The sequence below is a fragment of the Gallus gallus genome, chromosome 1 (genome assembly GCF_016699485.2).
Source record: "Gallus gallus isolate bGalGal1 chromosome 1, bGalGal1.mat.broiler.GRCg7b, whole genome shotgun sequence".
Classification (NCBI taxonomy): domain Eukaryota; kingdom Metazoa; phylum Chordata; class Aves; order Galliformes; family Phasianidae; genus Gallus; species Gallus gallus.
In genome coordinates, this window is record NC_052532.1 from 68,312,942 (window position 1) to 68,336,044 (window position 23,103).

Sequence of the window (23,103 nt, forward strand, 5' to 3'; positions counted from 1 at the left end):
AAGGGCCTTGACAGTGCAAGTGGACCTTTGTTTTCCCCATAAGCAGTTTTCTCCCTCCAGTGGCCTTCGTGGGCCATGCGCTACCTTTAATTACAAACTCCCCCTTGAAGTCAGCAAGACTGCATCCTGCAGATTAAGCCTGTGCTGCTTGTTGGGACGAGGATCTCAGCAAGAGGAGGGTCTGGGACTTGTACCGTAGTGTGGTTCCATTTGACCTTTGATAGCTGAAGAAATCCTTCTTGGGCAGCTGGTATAGTGAAAATCTGACTGTGGTTAATATATTATTTTCTGTGAGACTGAGTCGTCTTTCCCCCCACCAACGGTTGGGAATGTGTGGAATAGTTTTATTGTCTCCTCCTTTTAGCATCAAATGTCTGATTTAATTTGTATGTAAGTGGGAAAACTTTGAAGTGTCGTTGAAATACAAAGGGAAAATACTTCAAAGAAATGTAGCATTAAAAGTGTATCTGATCCCTGGAGGTTTTTGAAGTTTTATCTTGAGAATAAGCATTCGGGGGAACATTTATATGGAAATACTAAGACTGATTAATTCATCCAAAATATTTTGAGCGTAGCCAGTCAGCATCCATAGAACTGTGCTGTACTAGTTGTGATTTTACATGGTGGCAAGCAATTGTCTGTCTGCGTTGCAACATCCATCACTCAGAAGTTTATGTGAAGTCTGACAGGGAAACCAAAGCGTGAAGCTGCTGCAGAGTGAGATTAAGTATTGTTACCTCACGCCCAGCGTAGATCCCCGGATACAGCTGAATAAAGCTGCAGTGGGTTAAGCTCCCCAGACTTCTGATGGGCTTCAGTTGCTCTGCCAGGGAAAAGGCAGGGGTGGTCCATGGGAGACGATGGGGTGGAGCTTGCCACTCCAGTTTGATGGTGGGTTGCGCATTGCTAGTAAGTGTCTTGAACTTTGGGAGAGTTCACATCTTGGTGTTGAGGTTTTTATTTCACTCCTGTAAAAACATGCCCCATGTGCTCGAGCAGGGGGTGGTGGTTTTTCCTTTTGGCAAACAGATTCTGGTATCAAGGTCTTTAATTGCAGGAATTATACTAGCAGTTCCCAGAGCTGAAGGGTGTGTGTGTCTGTGTGTGTGAGGAGCTCCCTAGGTGTGTGTAAATCATGGGTAGGCAGAACTTTAAATACTGGACATACTGTTCCATCCTTGCCATCTTCTGTTACAGCGGGGCTTCCAAAAGTTGGAGAATTATGCAGTTTCAGAAGGACCACCTCAGTACAGCCATGAAACAGCAGGGAGGTTACTTTTGGACTCAATGTAGTGAAAGCAAACTTATAGAAAATAGTCTTAAGTGACTTGTATGATTTTTAAAGCTTTATTTTAGTTACATCTTTGGTTGAGGGAAGGATGGGAGAAAGGAAACAGTTAAGCAGCCTATACTGCTGTGCTTTTTCTTTAGTGTTGTAGACTTTAAGAAAGCAGGTGATCCTTCTCCCCCCCCAGTCCCCAGCCCTTCTATGCCTTATGATACTACCATTTAAAATGAAGGGCTTCCTGTGTTCAGACTCTCAGGATATTCTCAGATGACAGCAAACTTCCTTCAGCAAGCAGAAGATTCAAATCTGGTTTGTTATTTTACCTTTCCTTAATGAAAACTGAGATCCTGGTGGAATTACTTCTCTGTAAGATGTTGAGTCTGGGGAGAAATCAGATATTGCAAGGCTTGTGGTAGAACAGGCTTTCCAACAGCCTGTGAACCCAACTGGAGTATCAGAGATGTAAACTGACACAAACACATTACAGATACGAATGGATGGAGAGCAGCGAGTGGCAATGTTTCTCCACTGTTACTGTGTGATTTAACCACACCTTGGTTTGTTTCAGACTTCCTGACTTGGACTGTGGCACTGCTGGCTGGGCAGCACAGAGTGACACCTGCTAACCCATTTGCCGCTTACGTGGGTTCCTGGGAAGACCTAGGCTGCTCTGGGGACCTGAATCAGGTTGTTTATAGGTACACCGGCTCTGTGACTGGGTTGTAAACTGGCTTGTACTGCTCTTTAAAAATAACCCTGTGCTCCATTTTAGTGCTCTAGAGCCATGTCTGCTAAAGGCAGCCTACCGTTAGTGAAGTTAGTAATGAAGCATAGTGTATTACTGTATCTAGTAAAACAGGCATTTTTCATTACCCTACACAATCAAAAAAAAACATTGTTTCATACTTAGCAGATGATCTGTAGCAAGTAAAAAGTCTCGTGGGCTTTTTTTAATCACATCAGGAAAGCATTAATTCCTAAAACCTTTAGATAAGAGACTTCAAAGGCTTCTGGTGCTGTGCATTGTCCACCTCCCAGCAAGGCTTTTCCTTGCCAAGCCACTCATGTCAGTGTGACCCATCCCCTCTTGCAGGGCACTGTGCTGAGTTGGAGTGCTCATGCCAAACTCCATTGCTAACACAAATGATTATAGAAGCTCTTATCAAATATGCAGTGGCAGTCTGTGATGTGTGGGTCCACTTTTGTTTTTGCATCTTTGCCTGCTTCGGTAAGAGTATTGTCAACATAAAGGATAGCACTGGCTCTTAATACTACTAGTTCTGCACTCCATCTTTTTAGCTTTAGCAAAATAGCAAACTGCCTTGAGTTTAATGACATGAGGTCCTTCAGGAGGCAGCATGGATAGCCCATGGCTTTGTCTATCCTCTGCTGGATTTGTGCTATGCTTCTACCCCTTGTCTCCACCTCAGCTCCTTGCAGTGCCTCTGAGAGACCGCTGGCTGAGCCAGCTGGCAGGAGGAAGTGCTGGTGGCTCTTGGCATTTGAGCAGTAAAACTTGGAAGATCTTTCAAAACAAACAGGTTTGTAAAGGATTTTTCTCTCAAATTATGTTTTTTTTTTTTTATGAATGAGAAGAGCTGGTGCTCAGTGCTTCTGAACTGAGCTGGTGTACCAGAAAGAAGGCTGCTGTATTCTGTGCCCTGGGAAGGTACCACATGGCTTCCCTCATTCCCATCCCATTGTGCTCTGTGCTGTGGTGAGTGTAAGGTAGCCAGGCAGGACAAAGCATACTTCTGGCATGCTTCTATGGAAGCTGGTAGTACTGCTGTCATCCTGCTTGCTGTCAGTGTGGAGTGTGCACTACCATGTTCCTTGCACCTTCAGCAAGTCTGCAGATGGCATTGAGCTGTGTGGTGCAGTTGATAGAACAGAAGCAAGGGATGGCATCCAGTGGGACCTGGGCAAACTGAAAAGTGGACACGTTAACCTAATGAGGTTCAACAAGTCCAAGAGCAAGGTGCTGCACGTGGGTCAGGGCTGTTCCAGATGTGTGTACTGACTGGGGGAAGAACTCACGGGAAGCAATCCTGTGAAGAAGGGCTTGGGGGTCCTAATGAACAAAAAGCTGGACATGAACCAGCATTATGCTCTTGTGGCCCAGGAGGCCAACAGTATCCTGGGCTGCATCAAGAGTGGGGTGGCCAGCAGGGTGAGGGAGTGATTTTCCCCCTCTGCTCCGCCTTTGTGAGGCCCCACCAGGAGTACTGCATCCAGGTCTGGGGTCTGCAGCACAAGAAAGCTGTGGAGCAGTTGGAGTGAGTCTGGAAGAAGCCACAAAGATGATTAGAGGGCTGGAACACTTCTCTCTTAGGAAGAAAGCTGAAGGAGCTGGGCTTGTTCAGTCAGGAGAAAAGAAAGCTCTGGAGAGACCTCATTGTGACCTTCCCATACTTACAGGGAGCTTAGAAACAAGAGGAGGACTGACTTCTAACACTGTTTGATAGTGATGTGTCAAGGGGGAATGGTTTCAAACTAAAAGAGGGGTGATTTAGGAACTTTCTATTTTTTTATTTTTTACTCAGAGCATGGGGAGGTACTCATACACGCTGCCCAGGGAAGCTGTGGGTACTCCATCCCTGGAGAGTCCAAGGCCAGATTGGATGGGGCCCTGGGCAGCCTGAGCTGGTGCGTGGCAGCCCTGCCCACAGGAAAGGGCTGGAACTTGGTGGTCTTTAAGGTCTCTTCCAAACCAAGCCGTTTTATGATTCTCTGTTATACCAATTGCCTGTCAGCCTTACCATTACAGTATCTTCACATTCTTTACCGGCTTACTGCCTCCTTCCTTATCTGTGTTTGGCGTGCTGCCTCCTCACCATATTACGTCATGTGGGTTATGTTCCCACAGAATTAATGATCCCTTCCATTGCTGTGACATTTCCCTCTGTATGCATGCTTTGACTGTTTTCCTTGTTTCCTCTCCCTGTGCAACCATACTGTGAGATTTTGAGGTTTTAATGGGTCCCACGTGGAACAGGTCACTGTACCCCCCAAGGCCCATTTTCTATAGTAAAGCTAACTGATGAAATTCAGCCAACTCTTTCTCTTGTTGGTGAATCTCCCTCAAATTCTGTAGATGCTTTTTCTTGGCTCTCACAGATTGCAGGTTTACTCCATCAGTAACCTTGTCATCCTGCAGAAGTCTAGATAGGTTTGTGTCAGCTACAGAGCTGTTCTGGCTGGGCTTCAAAAATGCATCAATGCAATTATGTTCTAAGTTTCTGGCTGCCAAGATTCTTCTCGGTCTCATGAACTGCATCTTCCTCTGTTGTTAAGCTGACACTGTCTGCTCATCCTGCTGATGGGACTGTGGGTGGCACGTGGGATGCTTCTGCCTCCTACATATGCACAGAGGCTTCTCCATAAGTCAGGATGGAAGGAAGTAGCCACTCTCCATGGCTTTCTGTCCTGCTGGAGAGGAAGCAGAAGCAGGTCACTGTTTCCTCTGCCACCTTTCTTCTCAGTTTTCTTACTCTTCCTGCTTCAGAAGAAAGGGAAGACAACAGGGTTAAGACCAGGGTGGGATTTTTTCCTGTTCCTGCAGAGGTCACAGCTCTGCCTTTGTGCTGACCTGTCGCATCCTATCACCTTGCTGGTAAAAACCCTCCTACCCTTCAATGCCGCCCATTGCCCAAGTCCACATTATCATTAAGGAGCACATGGCTCCTAAAAATTGCACTATAATAATAATAGGGATTTGTTTGCACCTCATCAGTGTGGCATTTGGAAGAGAACCTTTCCTTTCTCAGTGATGTGGACAGACGTGCAAGTGTTAGGGTACGCATTTGGTACATGAACTTCTCAGGCCTTTTCAAAGCTGAGAGTTAATTCTAAATTCAAGGTTTGTGTTTGAAACGCACAGTGCGTATGTCTGATACTTCAGTACATCTCCAAAGTAGAAGGTCCTGTTTAAATAGCAGTGAAGGCCATGGGCTGCCTACAACAGGTTGTCTTGATGCAGTAGTTCGGATTCCTCAGTGTGCTACTTGGAAACAGGTTCTTGGCAAAGCTCCATCGTAAGGTTGGTGCAGTGGAATTACAAGATACCAAGTTTTTAACTTGTTTGTTTGTTTCTTAAAGGAACTGGTGAACGTGAAAACGCGAATCTAGCTAAACATACTTTCTTTATTTTCTGGTCTTTTGATGATCGGTGAACTCTACTTTGGCCTTGCACTGTGGTGGCTCTGAAGCTGTGGATCCTGAAGGTCTGAAATCCAGGTTCTAGACCTGAAGATCAAAAATCCAGATCTGAACCCTGTCAAATTTTTAAGTTCGTGAATTTGGTCTTTGGGTTCAGCACGTTAAAAGAAGGAGGCGTGAGCTGTGAAATTGGATCTAGGCATGGGTTTATACAGCAGATTTAGTGGTTCTTAAACTGTTTTGAAGAACTACCTTTCAGACTCTTGATCAACAGTGCCCCTTTGTTTCATAGCTTGTGTGGCCACGGCATGTCAATAACGTATTGATGGGGAATGTGAGGCATTTCCTTGCTTGCAGTAGCAGTCTCAGAGAGAGGAATGAATATCTCAATTGTTTTCTAACCAGTGGACCCAAGTAAAACGTGAGAAAACATTGATTTCTCAGGCCCTAATGTGAGTAGTGGAAAGGTTTTACTAAATAGCTAACCAGTAAAACTTGAACAGCCCTAAATGAAGTGTTCTTGTTCTTTTTTGTAAGCCTCGATTTGACCTTGGATTGCTTGTGCATAAAGAGTTAAAATGAGTGTAAACAGTGTTTACAGGCAGTTCTTCACGTGCTGCATCTTTGTAGGTAAGTACTCGGGTGGCATGCAGAGAGCACAGGTCTAACTTGTGCATCACAAAGCAAAGTAACCCATCATATGCTTTAATTTCTTTAATTTCTTTCAGTTACAACAAGCAAAGAGCTGCTAGAACGTAGGGTAGGCACCCAGAGTGATTTCCATGCTGCAGACCAAATAAAACAGTTTGTTTTGTAACAGGGTATTACACATAAGCCATAAACTTTGACTCTGAGACTGCGTGTGTTTACATAAGCTGTTTGCTGTGTACATGTCTCTGTCAGAGTTTCTGAAGGATGCTAGTCTTGTCAAGGCTTAGCTTTTGCACCACTTCTGATATGTTTAACAAATGTTAAGGCAAAGTGCAGAAAGATGTATGCAGCTAAGCTGGTTGGTACTGAAGTTGTTGCACAGTTAGAAGTAAGTTTTTCCCCAAGTATTAACAATTATAACTTGGAAGGACTTTTGTGCTTTATGCAATTAAAGTAATTCAAAGCCTTTTCTATGGCTCGATACCTTTTATGTCAGGACTGTGGGATAGGCCTTCTGCTTCAGTGTTTTTCCAATCAGCTTTATCAGTTAAAGGAAATAAGTAACGATTGTAGGATAACAGGAAATAATGAAATTCAAGGAACAAAGAAAAGATCCTAGAGCTAGGAAACGAAGGTCTTGCTTAATTCAAGGATAGTATTGTTTTGATGTCATTGAGTTTAACAAATCCAAGAATAAATTTATAGAAAAAATTAACAGAAAACTGTTTAAATAAGTCTTTGTCAACATTTAGGTTGGGTTTTTTTTATTCTTAGTAGTATTTACAATATATCCTTTTTGCATGAGTGTGCAAAACACTATATTTGACCATTTCAGAAAGAATTTGACCTGGTAGATAAGCTTGAAGTCAAATTTTTGACTGGTGCCTAAGTCTGTTTCTCAGCCTCCAGCCTCTAGGAGAATGACAGTGACTGTGGTGGGCACCTATCTGCTCCAGCATTCCTTCCTCTTGTCTGGATGCTGCTGGTGCTTTGTGCTGGCATAAGTGGGATGCTTGGTGCCGACAGGCCTTACGTCTTTAACTGGTGTGGCAGTTCCCACTTGCCAAGATGAACCCACTGGAAGGTGATGAAAACTATGCTTCGTGAGGGACACCTTTCATCTGGAGGAGTCAAGTGTCTGGCCCTTGGCTGGTGCTGAGCCTGCAGGTTGGTGGCAACTGGAGGACAGCCCCGCTGGGCTTCTACTTTCACAGGACCATACAGTGGCTGAGGTTGGCAGGGCATCTGGGTCCACCTGCTCCAGCCCTTGCTCAAGCAGGGACACCTAGAGCAGGTACCCAAGGCCGCATCCAGGAGACTTTTGGAGATCTCCAAGGAGGAGACTCCACAACCTCTCTGGGCAACCTGTGCCAGTGCTCCGTCACCTGCACAGGAAATAAGTTCTTTAGGGATGGGTCTCCTTATAGCCATCCTCCTGAAATGGAGCAGCTACCTTTTGCGTGAAAGGTCCAGCCAAGGGATGTGTCCTTTCTCATCAGTCCTTCTTGCTTCAATATGGCTGCTCTCTTGTCACAGAGAGAGCGGCCTCCTTTCATGGAGAGATGCTCCACCATTTCCCACTGTGGTGTGTGTGGGTGTGTGTGTGGGGGGGTTTCATGATTCTTCATGAAGGCCCTGGGCAGTCATTGTGATGGGGAGGAGTCAGCTGTTGGATGTTGCAGGCAGAGGTGTCCACATACCACATGCCCAGGTGGGAGTGCAGGATCTGGCCCTGTGGCTGCCCATCATAGACCAGCCATGCCAGCATCCTCCTGGCAGGCAATCTTCAGGTGTCAGGAAGCTTCTTGATGCTTCATGCCCCTGAGGTGGCAGACAGGATGTGGTTTTCTTCTCTTATTCCTGTTCCATATGTAGACGCAGCTCAAAACATACCGTGGAATGAATTTGGAATCTTAACTACTCTCCTGTCCTTGCGTCATGCTGAGATGTTTCTCCAAGTTATTCCCCCTAAGATATTTCCAGCATTTTTTTTAATTATACTTTTTAAACCTTATCTGTTTTGCTGTAAAATACCAGGGCAATATATTCAACAAGGATCCATTTTCTTTTTTAAGGATTTTTTTTTTCCAGGCCTGAAACATATGAAATTAACTTGTCTTTTTAACTTAAATGTTAATGACCCCTAGTGTAAATGAGCTGAATGTATTCATTGCTAAGTGTTAAAATGCTGTTGACTGGTAGCACTGTAGTTGAATGTCTTTGAAGCATTCCATGAGAAATGATGCCAGGGATTAAGATGGAATTCATTTGAAGTAATCTTTAATTGTTATTGTAACGTATTTTGCGTATAAGACTTTCTGTTTGTGTTTCTGTTCTGGCCAGCAAGTGACAGCACAAATAGGTGTCATTGTGTGTCTGAAATGACATTTATCTTCTTGAAATAGAGCTTTACCTTATAGAAATTAATTGCTAAGGTGTACTGTTTTTGTGTTGCAAAGTGGGATTTGCTCCAGAAGACTCTTTGGGCCTCTCACACAGTCATCTCTTAGTGCAGGACTCAGTGCAGTGACGTGAATTTATACAGCAAAGTGAAGCTGGGGATCTTGCTTCTGCTGTGGAACACTTTCTCTCACCCCACCCTGCCCATAAAATATGACTGTAGTTTGTGGGCTTTTTTATTGCATTTTTGTGGCAGACTGCTAGGGCAATAGCCTAGTCCTCAGGGTTCTTTTTTCGTCCCCTTCAGCAGTCAGAAACAAGCCCAAATCAAGATTTTCCATTCCTGTGTATCAAAATTTCCTGTTTTAAAGACTGCTCTGTAGCGCTGGGAGAGCTGGGAAACTCAAGCCATCCATCTTATTGCATCACATCGTAATCTGTAGCTGATGCTTCCTTTCCTAATGCCAAACATTTGCAGAGCATGTGCATGGGGAGGAAGGCACGTGGGATGAAGAGGCCAGACTGCAGTTCCCTGGGCTGCAATCAGGGCATGGTGAGTCCTTCCAGCTGCTGGGAGGCAGCTGATTCACCTCAGCTCTGTGGACCTTTGTGCTTTAGAGCCAGGTGTGTTTTCCACCAGATGTGGACGTTCGGAATAAGGCCATCCCAGAATTGAAAAAAAAAATAAAAAAAATAGAGGATGTTGGGCTTGGAGATATTGTCCCTAGATGCCTCAGGGTGTATTATTTGATCTAGGAAAGGGAGAGCCCCTGGGTGGGGAAAAGATAATTTCCTGTGTGTGTAAAACGTTGAAGCACAATTTTTTTTTAAGGTCTGCCATCTTCATTAAATATCTGATTTTGAAATCTATATTCAGACAGTGTTCCTGCGTGACTGCAGTTCCCATTCACAGAGCTTGTAAGCCCCCTGTTTTTGAAGCTTTCCTTGGATTCATTTGCAGGGGAGCGTTCTGTTTCCTCTGTAAGTCATTCGGAATATATCTTCACTAGCTCTGTAGCCGGAGGGTTCGTATGTCATTCAAAAATAAAAATATAAAATCTCCACCTACTGAAAAGTGAACAGCACAGCCCTAGCAACCAGGCTGCTGTGTCGGGACCAGAGGAGAGGACATTAAACAAGTAAGGCCAACTAGCATAATCTCTCTAACAGCCAGGGATGCGGTGGCGATGTCAGCCGGCGATAGGATTGATTGCAGCCAATAGAGGAGATAACTGCGTGTGTATGTTTTCAGTGTTCTTAAATGGTGGATTGTAAATGCAGCCTTGATGAAGCAGTGCTTGTTCTTGTCCGTGTGAGCTCGGTGTTCAGCTGGGAGCTCTTAGAAGAGGGACCTGCTTCTTTAGAAAAATAACTGAACAACCCCCCACCACCCCAGCTTGCACTGCTGGTGCATACTCACTGGAGGAATACGACAGGTAAGTCATTTTCTTGGAAAGCAGGGGAAAGCTTGTTGAGATGGTCTGTCACACAGGGTGCTGTCACTGCCTGCCTCTCCCAGGTGTGCTCTCGGTTGTGTTCTGGCAGGAGTGTGTTTCATGCATCTGCCTCCTCCCCAGTCTCTGTGTGTGCCATGGTTTCTTGTTCATCTGTCACATCGTACATCTCTCTGCATTAAAACGATTTCCATTTTTGATTCTTCTTGTGAATGAAAGAAACCGAAACCACTCAACATCCTCTGAAATATTACCTATTCCTTCTTTTCTCAAGGAACTTTTTTAAGGATTTTTGCTCATTTGCTGACTTTGGAAGTAAAAAACAGAAGTCCCTGAGTTTCCTCCAGGTTGTCTTTCTGTTAGAACAGGATTGCAAAAAGCAAAGCAAGGAAAGGAGCATGTTTAACAGGAAAGGTCAATTGGTTTAGCGGTCAGCACAGGCTTCCCTCAAGCTCTGTCAAGTCAATGCCCTTTGGTGGGCACAGTGAGTAATCATCTGATGTTACCGGATAGTCCTTTTCTATAATCCACAGAAGACTCTGATTTACGACTTCTGTCTAATAACTGCGTTTGTTTGTCTCCTCCCTGCACCTCCCCTTTCCCTGTTCTTCCTCCTGCTGTTTGTTGTCTTTTCTTGTTTCATGCATTTTGGTTCTTTAGTCTGCTGGTGTATGAGGTCTTTGATTTCCTCCCTGCCCATCCGCTCCCCATGTGCTAGTGACGGTGTGCAAAGGATAAAAGCGATTCTATGCCATTACAAGGGAAGAATGCTTCCAATACTGTTTTTTATTGCAACAGTTTTGCTTCCTGGCTGCTGGATGGGATGTACTGTGCTGGGAAGGTGGCCAGAGCAGGATGTGCTGTTCCAGCCTGGTTTTCAGTGACCACTTTTAGGACCAAATAGCTAGACAAATGGGATCTCATTGCATCATGTCCAGCTGTTTGTTTAGGGGCTTTTTTTTTTTCTTCTCCAGGTTTCTCAGCTGTAGGCTTGTTCTGGCAGTTAAAAGACACTCCACAGATGGTGGAAGGGTTTTTGGAGAGCTGTGTGATCTTGTGGTCTTGCTTCACTAAACTATCTTAGAATTTTTCACTGTTGGTCCTGGTGGCACAGCTCCTTTTACAGTAGCAGGGGAGGAAGCTGTGTGCAGGCTGACATCTTGCTGGCCTCACAGGTAGGGCCAGGTGATAGCAGGGAAATGCTGGAGGTATCCTGGATGCTGTCCCTCCCACTGTCTGTCCTGCAGCTCTCATCAGTACAGCTAGCTGCCCTGGGGGGGGGTTTGGTCAGCGCAGACAACACCTTTGTTTAGCAAGAGCAAGAAGTGGATTTTTTAGAAGTAGGGTTGGGGGGCTGTACCTGGATGAAGGGCAAAGGGAAATTTATCTGTGCCTCTTGCTGTGTCTGTATTGTGGAAGTGTAAATTAACAGCTCCTTGCCTCCACTTAATGTCTTTCCTAAACATAAGGTGAAAAACAAGGGGTACACTGTGAACAAATGTGGTAAGGGATAGGTTTCTCCCTTATTATATCAGACTTTGAGCCTGCAGATAAAACGTTTCACTGGAATTGCCTGTGTTTTAATTTGTTCCCATTGGCTCTTGTCCTGTCACTGGGTGCTGCAGAGAGCCTGGCTCTGTAGTCTCTATTGCTTCCCATCAGGTGTTAAAGCACACTGTTGAGTTAGTCCTGTGTATTAATTGGCTGTTGTAATTTTGTGGGTGATCCTTTTCCACACAGAGCTACAAGGAATCAGGATTTTGTCTGCAGCAGCAGCAGTTCTGGGACTGTGTACTCTTGGTTTGCAGAGAGAAATCCAGTGTCGGTCATTCACACTCTGTGCTCATGGATGCCTGTACTTAGTAGATTGTGTCAGGATCTGGATATTGGAACCAGGAAGTCCTAAAAGAGAAAGGATGAGACTGTCTTCAGAATTGTCCGTGTGAATACCTTTGCAAAAATGGAGTTTCCTGAACCTTTTAAGAAGACGTAGAGGCACTGGACTATATATCGTGCAGGAGCTGCATATTGTGCAGGCGTTGTACTGCTTGAAGTTCATTAATTACACGGTGTTTAAAATCAGACCCTGCCTCCTTGAAGGCTGGAAGTCTCCAACTGTGGTGCTTCTACATTTGTGAAGGTTTGCAGCACCTTGACTTCCAGCTATTGTGACTTTTTGAAGTTCTGTCAAGCTTTTCTAAAGTTCTCTTGGCTTTTATAACTCTGGCAACTAAGTAATAATAAAGCAAAGCATTTGCCAAAAGAGCATTAGTCTTTGTGTTGTCATTCAGAAGTTATCTTAGGGTTTGGACCTTCTTTATACATGTTGTGATCCAGCAGATGAAGTGCTTGTTGGTGTTTTAGGTCATTTCAGCAAAGCTGGCTGGCAGCCTCCAGTAACAGCTACCTCACAGCTGGGTCAAACCAATAAGGTGATTTGTAGGAGGGGACATGTTTATAACGTGTATTTCTGATGCGTTTTGGTTTTAGTAGACTCTGTTCCAGGACTTAAACCAGAGATACTGTGAACAACTTTCTTAATTGCTTATGCTGGGGCAAATGTCAGCAGCAGTGGGGCCTAATACAAAAACCGAATGGCAGGGTATGCAAAAGGTTAAAGTGCATTTTCCTTCCTGGTGTTTGTTTAACTGTGTTCTACGAGTGTGCTTATAGCAGTAGTCTATCCTGTTCTAGATGAAAGCAGTGGCAGTCTGGGCTGTTTCCGTGGCTTTGTGTCTGTTGTGGTGGGCTGGAAGGATCAGCTACACCTCAGGCCTCTGTGGCCTCAGCTCCACTGAGTACCTGAGTATGTGCTTACCTCACAGCAGTGCTGCCCTCGAGCCCACTGTGGTTCCAGCTTCACTCCACGAAGACAGCTGCTCTGCAAGCTAGTATTTGTGGACTCAGAGGGGAATACTCTGAGGTCCAGTTCTGACTTTCAGGAGCTTCATGGTGAGAGCAGGTGCAGCACTACAGCATGGATCACCACTAGGCTGGAAGCGACATCTTTAGTGGTGTTTAATTCTGAGTTGCTGCTTCCTGTCAGCATTAGAGGGCTTTTTGTCTTCTGTGCAAGATTCTCTGAAGTGCCAAAGAGCGACCTGGGTCATTATGCTGGTGCTTTGATTATTCAGAATGCCTGTTCAATCCTGATGATGAATGTCTCACATCTTGTGGGCAGCAAAAGTCCCCAGTTCGGTTACTGGTCTAGTGATGGTGGTGTCTGAATTCAGAGAACATGCAGTAAAGTGAAATTCTCTTTTGCAGATTGAACCGCTGACTTGAGGCTCTGAATCCAACTTGCAGTACTGGTGTTTTATTGTTCCTTGTGGTATAGCTGGTGATTGTCCCCAAGAACAGAGAAAATGATGAGTGACGCAAGTGACATGCTTGCTGCGGCTTTGGAGCAGATGGATGGCATAATAGCAGGTAAATGCTTGGAGCTGCTTGTTCATTTAACTGCTTCGGCCTTCCTGGGGTCAGAATGTGCTGGTGATTTTCTTAGGTGTCTTGCCTTGTGACTTAGAAGTTATAGGCAAATGGAGTGGGCGTATTGCATGCTCTAACACACGGGCACAGCTGAATTGGTTGCAGGTTTTCTCCCAGCCTGTATCAAAGTGCTGCCTGAAGATGCTGAGTTCTGCTGGTGCACCCAGCACCCTGAAAGCCAAAGGCAGTGCACATTTCAAACCAGGGTAAGTATGTTTAAAGAGCTGCTGCAAGGCAGGAAGAGAAGGATTGACTAATACCAACTATTCTGGCCATCACTTAGTTCTCAGGAGTTAAAACATGAATTGAATTTTCCTATTTTCAGAATTGGAATGCTGTGGGGTCTAAATGGTTGGTCTGGACCTACCTTTAGTATTAACACTTTTTATGAGTACCTGTAAATTTTAAGTGCTCTAAAGAGAGGGATCAAAAAGTATACAACTTGGACTTTTTATGTTGAATATAGTGAGTTAGAAAATAATATAAATACACAACACAGGGGAGCAAGGCAGCAATAAGTTAATATTTCAATCTTATTCCTTCAAAGCTATGGAAACAGCTACCCAAGCTGAGAAAATATTCTGTAAGAGTAGCAACACGGTTATAAAATCTTTAGCAGTTCCACCTAAAATAGTTTCCCTCAGGGGGGGAAAAAGATGATACAGTGTGTGTGTTTTGCTTAAACAACAACTTTTCTCTGCAGTTTTCTTAAAAGTATTAAGAACATATAGCAGGCACATGTGTGAAGTGGATTCAGTTGGATCGTAATGATCTCTAAAAATACATTTAAGCTGTGACTTTGGAAATTTCCACAAGTAGATGCTGGTATTCGGATCAGATAGCGCCATCTGTGTTTCCAAGAGCCTAAGTTGGTTATGGCAGGATAAGGTTTAATATTAAGAAATAAAAATAAATGAATGAATAAATAAGGTGCTATTGAGGTGTTTAAGTTACCACAGACCTAATTCATCCATGTGTCTGAGCAGACCTAATAAATGATATAATAAAAGGATATCAGCCCTTAGGCTTTTGTGGGGATTTTTCTCTGTTTTTTTTTCTGAAGGGAATTATGCTTGCTTTTGTTTTGTTTCCCAGATGAGATGAAGGTTCATGGCAGGGCATGTATGGCATATCTCTGTAGTTTCCAAAAGTTGACAGTACAAAAGCTGATGCTCTGACATGAGCACATCTCATTGTGCTGAGGCTTTACGGTATTAAGGCCACAAATCAGTGTGCTGAAATTCTGGTTGGAATTAGCTGGGTTTATTAAAATCAACTTTAATCCTGAATTTGTAGTTTCCTTCCTTACTTAACATACAGCAATTTTTAATGTAGGTCAAACATAAATACTGTGAGTTTATGCAAATAAGAGATATATTTTCCTTATTAACATGCAAACATCAGTGCTAACATGTCTAGCTGCTGAACTTGCTTTTTTTTTCCTTTGTTGAAATGATTTAGTCTTTTTACTTGTCTTCATATGTCTCTCTATTCTTGAAAAAGTAAAACAAAATTCCAGTGCACTGGAGCAGCGTAACAAATTTCTGCATGAAAAGTACTGAGCACAACTTCCTCTGGAAGCCATCAGTGTCTGACTTGGGTCGTGCAGCCTCTGCAGGGTGACTCAGAGCATTACCAGCTGAGCCTGTTCCCTCCACAGTGCTTTCAGCCTCTGATATATCCTTGAGAGCAGCAGCCCAGCCTGTGCTTTGAGCTCTTGGGTACTGTTGTGGCACACGTGTCTTCTGTCTGATCAGCCCACCTAAAAACTGTCCCCTAAAACTGTCAGAGGTGTTGAAACTCCAAACACCTGTCAGCAAGGGCTTACCCCTCTCCAAATCGCAAGGTGATACAGGGCACAGTGCAGGGAGGGGGCAGGATGCAGCACCTGCACTGAACTTGCTTAAGATCAATTCCCGCCAGCAGCAAATGCCACATGACATTTCTAATCCTTGCTGCAGGTCTCCCATGGCTGCCTGTCCTATCTGCTTGTCCTGTGCCTCACTGTGTGGTTTTATTCTACCCAGGTTCGAAGGCGCTGGAATACTCCAATGGCATTTTTGACTGCCAGTCCCCCACTTCCCCTTTCATGGGGGGCCTGCGGGCGCTGCACCTGGTGGAGGACCTGAGGGGCTTGCTGGAGATGATGGAGGCAGATGAGAGAGAGGGTCTGCGCTGCCAGGTTCCAGACTCAACAGCGGAGGCTCTGATTGAATGGCTCCAAAGTCAAATGGTACCGTCTCACTTTCTTTCACCCATGTTTTATGCAGGACAGTCGGAAGCTCTTGGGTTCATTTCATAAAACCAAATGTACAGGGTATTGTTTCAGAGGTGCTGCTGTGGAGCCTCAGAAAAGCTGCTGCCCAATACCTTGTGCAGTGACTTATGTGTTCTTTGATGTACACTGTGCCTTGTTTCAGTGAGTAAAAAATTTTCAGTAAATGAAGTTTCGTTTCAGAGGATTGAGGAAAGATATTTTTATAGGAGTCAGACACATAAGTGGAAAAAAAGTTGCTCTCAATATGAACTTTTCACTAAAAAGCTTTTTTGGCAGTGTATTTTTACAGGGGCCAGAGTTGTTACTGGGTTTCTTTACCTGATTTATAACAGAAGTGAGTAGTAAAAGCTCAGCATACCTTTAACCTAGAAACCAAACTATTTTCTGTGTTTATAAATCCACCGCTTTTTATCATCTCTGTTTTAAAAATACACCAAAATATGCCTAGTAAGGCTGTTATCTCCCTACATCTTGATTTTCCCCAAATCCAAATAGAGTTGAAAATGGAGGCTACATGAAAAGTACAGTGGGAAAGAAAATGTGTTTATCGAAAGGTAAGTTACATGGCATCATTGTCTAAGCTCTGACTGGTTTTGCCTCTGTGTGCCCTGTGACTGGTGACATCCTGGAAGGGCCACCAAGGAGTCCTTGTGCTCAAATTGTGGCAGTTTGCCTTGCTGCAGTGGTGTAGATGGGCACAGATTTCAGAGATGCTCTCACAGTGGAAATCGAGGCTTCTTTCTGGAGGCTGTGCTTCAGGGTTTAAGTCAGCCTTCAACTGTTATGACAGCTGAGGGTGTGCACTTCTGCAGGTCGTATTGCCACATCTGCCTACGGCAGTGTTCTGCTCTGTTCTCCTGACACGTGTGGCGTTGGCCAAAGCGATGCCATGCTGCTGGCTTGAGGCTTGCTAGCTGATGAATGCAGATCTGATGCTGAACAGGCCAGCTGTGGTGGCTTTGTGTTGCACCCGATGCATTGCTACTGCTTGTAGCTGTCAACATGGGAAGCTGCCAGTCACCTTCTCCCTTCCTAGGATGGAGGTGATACCTCCCCTCAGAAGGGATTTGGTCTCCATGGGGCTATGGCTGATAGTATGGGATGCGTTTTTTCTCTCGATTTTTATCTCTGAGCTCAGCTGGAGCATGCCACACCTCAGCCCAACGTGCTTCTGCCATGAGCAGCCCCGCCAGCATTGCTGCAAAGCCTGCACCTTGAGAGCACAACCCGGCATCAGGCTGCAGTGAGCTTGGCGTGGAGTGACCTGATGTGCCACCTAGCGGTATGCAGGCTGGGTGCAGCACCCTGGGACAAGGAGGGAGCCAGGGTGACACAGCTTGTGTAGCTCTTGTGAAAAGATTTGAGGGGAGAGTGCTCTGTTTTTTTTCTTTTTTTTTTTAATGATTTTATTTTGCTTTGAACTACTCATTTCAGAATACCTCAAACTTACTGAAACACACAGGAGCTTTTCTACTGGCTCCAGTGGGACTTGGCTCTCACCCCCCACTGTCAGTATCACAGTCAACGTTATTAAGATGGGGAGGAGGAGGCAGAAGTGACGTTCAGCCAAATCTTTGAAAAATGCAGAGATCCTGCTAGCATCAGCATTTCCTTCTCCTGTAACATACAGCAGTGAACATCGCTGTAACTAGTCTCTGCTCTGTCTGGAGCAGAAGTCAAGAGGCTTCACAGGTTTCATGCAAGCGTGGCCTTGAAAAATAAATGTTCATGTGCTACATAAACACTCTTAGAAAATTAACCATGCCCATGGGGTGCATAGTTATTGGTAGTCCATTGTTTAGCAATGCTGGTCTCCCACATGTTATTCTGGAGTAAAGGAGCCCAATAGCACAGCTCGAGGCTGCAACGTCTGCTGAGATTAGTGAGGTGAAGGGCAGACATTGCCCTGTGGGGCTGCAGATGTGTGATTCAGGGATGCCTGGCTGCTGGGAGCTGGAATGAGATCCTTCAGACTCATTTGACATGGATCACTGCATCTTGGTGAGGCAGTAATGGTTTTCATTGCAGCTGTGAGCTGAATCTGGAAGAGGAAGGGCTCTGTTGTGCTATTCAGCTTACAGCCTCCCGAGTACTGAAAACAATTCTGCAAAAGATAGCAGAAAATAACTATTATTTCTATTTTCCTCAGTCTGCCTGAAACTATTACTTGATCCTCTCTGGCATCCTTAAAAACCTCTAGTAGGAAGAACTGAAAGCTGGGCTTTGTACCGTGCTCCAGGTAAAGACCATGGGATTTACAGGTGCCAACAGTGTCACCATCCCTATCTGAGCAGGGCAGTTGTTAGGTAAAGTGCCCAGGCGATTTGCAGGAAGGCTTTCTGTAACAGTGTCCGTTCTTACAGAGGAAGGGAAAGCATCTCACTGGTGTGAAATTGGTTTAATCCTCAACGCATGAACAAGTTGCGTCCACCAGGCTATTCAAAGCTGCTAGAACTGGTGCGTGACGTCCCACCCAAAGCTGTAACCACGTCTCTCGTGTCTCAGAGGAAAACAAAAATAGTGTTCACTGCTGCCAAACAGTGTGTCACAAGAGAAAAATCCTCTCCTGGCCCCCAGAGAGAAACTGCTGATGCCCTAGTTGGGAAAAGGGTCTGAACACAGTCTCCTGAAACTTCTCACTTCAGTACAATAAGGCAGAGGATTCAATTTTGCCATGTCCAAATGGGCTGCCTTGTGTTTTTATGCCACTTTGTGACCTCCTCCTTTCTGCTCTTCTCTCTGTGCATGGGTAGTATTAGAGAAGTCTGCGACAAGTACTCAGAAAGGACTGAAGAGTTACAGTGCCTTATCCTGAATTTTTTAACCAGTGGATGCCAGATGGCCACGTGACACCAGAGCACATGTGCAGAGCCCAGACATCTGGCAGGGCATTTCCAGGAGGAGCGATCAGATGGTCCCCCTGGGGAGTTCAGAGAAGTTCTAAGTGCGGCGTTGTCTTGCACAAATAAGCTGGTTTAACTGCAGCATGTCGTTTCCAGTTGTCCATTTACAGCTGAAAACTAATCTCTGTGTTGCTGAAACCCTGCACGCATCTCCATGTACAAATGGGTGGCAGGTGAATGCTGCAATTTAAACTGGTAATGAGGCCATTTGTTCAAAGTCTAGAAAACGACTGAAGCCTTTTCTAAGCTCAGAAGTGCTAGGACTACATGCTTGCTCTGGGGACCAGCTGTGAAATGCATTTGCAGATCACAACTATTCCAAAGTCTTGGGGCTTTTCAGATCTCTTCTGATCAACAGAAATGCATAATATATTCCGATGTGTGCTTTAGTAAAACGTATGCTGTAGTCTTGTTATGGAGCATCTGGTTTGACTATAGACATGTGAGCAATCTGTAACGTGGTCACCAGTAACAAGACCATCCCAGTTGGAAATTCTGCCTCTTGCAAGACCAAGGGCATTGTGTTGGGGTTGTTGGAAATGCCAGCAGTGGGAAGTTGATCGGTTGATCTGTTCATTTCTTGAAGAACAGTTCTCAAAAGAATTGCTTCTGGTTGTTGCAGTTTCTCTTCAGTTGGAATAAGCAAGACAGTTTTCTTTCTGATTTTATTTATTTATTTACTTTTTTAAAAAATACATTTTATTGAATCAACCTTCCCAGAAAGAGGAAACCAGCTGGGTCTTGTTAAAAAGAGGGTTGAAGGGTAAATGTGGATGGGCACTTCCTGAGTGTCAGAGGCTGCTTGGCGTGTTGTGCCCAGAGCAGAGGAGCTGAGGGGAGGCCTGATGGCGGCTGCAGCTCCTCACAGGGAGCGGAGGGGCAGCGCTGAGCTCTGCTCTGTGTGACAGCGACAGGGCCCGAGGGAACGGCATGGAGCTGTGTCAGGGAAGGGGCAGCTGGGGGTTGGGGACAGGGGCTGCACCACAGGGCGGTGGGCACGGCCCTGAGTGCCAGAGTTCAAGGAATGTTTGGACACTGCTCTCAGACATAGGGTTTGAATTTTGGGTGGTCCTGTGTTAAGCCAAGGGTTGGACTCAGCGATCCCTGTGGGGCGCTTCTAACTCCGGATATTCTGTGACTTTTTCTGTAAAACTCACCATGATCCATAGCAACAAATGCAACTGTGATTTTAACTTTTTTTAACTCTCTGTGGCACTGTGTGTTGAATATGATGAGAGTATTATAAAAACTTAACGACCTTCAAAGATTTCTCAAAGAATGCTGTCAACTCACTTGAAGATGATAGTGTGAGCTGTGGTCTCCATAGAGACTTGTGTAATCCAGAGTGACATCTCACAGACCAGCCTCAGCTTCTGACATTCTTTGAAAAGCCAGTTCTTTCTGAGTGTAGTGAGAGTTAATCACAGAGGGTATTGTATTTCAGAGGGAAGCTTCCCTGGTTGGATAAACACAGCTTGTAGTCTTGCAGAGATAGACTAGCCTGTCTGGAAGACAGGGTGATTCCCAAGTGGTGGAAGTGGTTTGGTTAGCCAGAAGTCATCTCATGTTTTTTATTCATGGAAACATCTTGTCTTCAAACCAAAGTTTGTTGTTTGATTGTCTTAGTGTGGGCGTGCAGTGCATTCATTTGGCTCAGTTTGTGCTTATGCTGAGCTTAGCTATTGAAAGTAATGTGTGGCACATAGGTTTTAGCACCAAGCACCTGTCTGAGATCTCTCCTTGAGCTATAGAATGAAAGGAGCCTTGTGATACTTCATCAGTCTGTCATTATGAACTGCCTCCTGGTAATACTTTTTGTTCATGGGAGATCTATTTCTGTAAACTCTTGAAATGCTTTTTGATAAGAGTGATCATCCAGACTGGTGTGCTTTTAATATTGGAAGATAATGTGGGTTCATTATTGGCGTGTCTTAGCATGGCATTGTCATGCCTGGCAGAGTTTGTCAGTAGTGAGAACAACCTGTACAGTCTTGCACTGGAATGCAAGGAAGCCCCAGTGGTATGGCACTTGAAAATCACCATTCTGAATCCAGAATGCATCAGTTTAGCTTGAAAAGCACAGCTGCTGTTCTTCTTCTGCTCTTCTTTTTTATTCTGGATTATTCACCATTCCTGTTTTTGAGACTTTCTAGTCTACCAACATTAGTAGTAAACGTTCGCTTTTCATATTAAAAGCTGTGCTTTTTTAGATAATCATGGAACTTGCAGAGCTGGGCTCTTGTAGTCAAAAGTAGTCGGGATTTTATTGAGCTGCTGAAGGTACTGGGTGCATTGGGACTGAAACGTGAGGGTGAACGCTGGTTGTTATTGTTGCATTTTACGTGGTTTAGAGTACAACATAAACTTGACACAAGCCACTGGTAACATCTGGGACCATTTAGTCAGCTGCTTCCTTCCTCTTTTTCTTGGCACCTACCCATGAATTACATGTGCTCTTCCCGCTCTCGCAATTAAGAGCCTATCGAGAAGAGAAAGCCTTCTCCTGATTGTTCTGCAGCAGGGAGAAGGGAGCGGTGTGTATGCCAGGGTCCCTACTCTATTGGCAGACATTGGAGACTCCAGCTCCTCTTGGTAGATGAGGGATTGAGTTTCCCGGGCTTTGATGTGTTAATTCCTGAAGGAGCTGTTTGCTCCGCCTGAGGAGTGCTGCAGCCGAGCTCCGCTTCCCACATCTCCCGCCTGGTGCCACCTTCTCCTGCAGCTCTGGTGAGACGGGGAGCCCTGCCCTTGATTAACCCCCTGTCTGGGTTTGGAGGAGCCCTGACAGCACTGCTGGGTGCTGCTCCTGCTGCTCTGTACCTCAGCTGCCTGCCACGGCCACTCGCGTCCGTCCGTGCATGAAGATAGCTGCGAGCAGCATGGAGTATAGCTGGGACATCCACGGGCACTGCGTCTGGCTAAATAAGGTAGGGTATCTCCGCTTGCTCAGGCTCCTGCATTTCTCCCAGTGACAAGCCATAGCTGGGCAGCGCTGTCAGGGAGTTAGCATTTTGTCTCTCCTGTGCAAGAAACCAGCTGAGCTGCTGCAGGAGAAACAGAATATTCAGAGACGATTGCGTCTTCACTTCAAGTGCAATTCAACAGCTGTGCTATTTGTATTTAGAAAATGTTTCAGGTAATCCTCGTAGCGAACCTCTGTCTCAATCTGTTTTTCTTTCAGAATTCACTTTTATTTGAAAGGCTTTAAAATACAATGCGGAGATTTTAAGTGTGTGTGTTGTTTGGGTTTTTTTTTTTTTTTTTTTTTCTTTTCACTGCTCCTCCCTTCTTTACAGATAGGGAGGATCTATCTGTAAACTTTGGGGAAGCCTCAGCATGCCTGCTGTCAGCATGTGGAGCAGGGTGAACATCAGCGGGAGGTGCAGGTTCCAGAGGGCAGCGGTAGGCTTCCACACAAACTGGTTCAACACTGAGAAAACAGACGAAGCAATGGTAGCTGTGCTTAGCTAAGTGTAGGTAATGTGTATTATAACAATCTGAACAACTTAAGCATGTCAATGAGCTCTAATTTAACTCCAGATGGTCAGGGAAGAGATGTCAGGGACGGCCCACTTGCCCGACTGTTGGCTGGGCTGTGGTGGTCAGAACTGTGCAATCTGCTGTACGATGGAATAATTCTGTGGAGTGGCAGTGCCTCTTAGAAAAATCAGCTTGCATCTTCAGCAAGAACAGTGTGACTTGTTCTGCTTATGCTGTCTCAAAAGCAGAAAAGAAAATGAAGGATAATAAAGGAATCAGCTCCAGTAAGCTAAAACTGGGTTCTATTTTTGAAAGGAGAATTCAGCAAGTAAGAGGAAAGATTTTTTTTAATGTTTTTGTTTGTTTGTTTTAGGATGCTTAAGGAGGCAGCTGTTAGAAACTTTTTTCTGTGCCTTGGAATGTTAACTTATTTTTTTAGGAAAAATGGATTAAAGACTGAGGACAGGCAGACTGTGGAAGTTTGTGATGCATCTCCTTATTACAGGAATAATTCTCCGTAGAGCATTGTGGGTTTTGACATTTACATGTCTGCGGACAAAGCTGATATGTACACAGCAGATTAGCAGTGGATTGATCTTGCAGAGTTTTAAGTGCACTGGATCTGATCTTGTAAGGCATTTTAAGCAAATGCCTAACAAACTTCTGAGAAGTCTCAGTGGCATCGTGACAATTGCTCTTTTGTCTTTAGGATTAGGATTGTAATGGTAAATCTGCATTCTCTTCCCATACAGTGCTTTGCAATTAATCCCTAAATTGAAAACACATGGAAGTCTAACCACTTAATTGAAGATAAATTCTAAATTGCTGATGAAAAAGACCCTTCTTCAGAAAATGGAAAAGCTTGTCTTCCACAGCTTGTAAACTGTGTTAATCTGGTATTGACTTTGACAATATAAATTTGGTCCAGAACTACCAGCTGCCCCAAATACGCTTTACAGTTGCAGTTGAATCAAGTACTTTCTTTTTTATTTTTATTTTTTG

The 23,103-nt window shown here is 44.7% G+C and overlaps 1 protein-coding gene across 50 annotated transcripts in view; it reads left to right on the top strand.

The window, feature by feature from the left end:
* Positions 1-23,103, top strand: part of PPFIBP1 (PPFIA binding protein 1) — a 99,688-nt gene that overhangs the window by 37,828 nt on the left and 38,757 nt on the right. For 32 of the 50 annotated variants that reach the window (XM_046939459.1, XM_046939437.1, XM_046939469.1 and 29 more), the window contains 2 exons: positions 13,219-13,380; positions 15,468-15,673. In XM_046939459.1, the coding sequence (XP_046795415.1) occupies positions 13,317-13,380; positions 15,468-15,673 (270 nt within the window). In that variant the 5' untranslated portion in view covers positions 13,219-13,316. Of the gene's footprint in view, positions 1-1,856; positions 1,987-2,718; positions 2,830-13,218; positions 13,381-15,467; positions 15,674-21,276; positions 21,549-23,103 lie in introns of those variants that run through there. The other 18 variants (XM_015290398.3, XM_040697507.2, XM_040697543.2 and 15 more) reach the window with 5 other exon arrangements.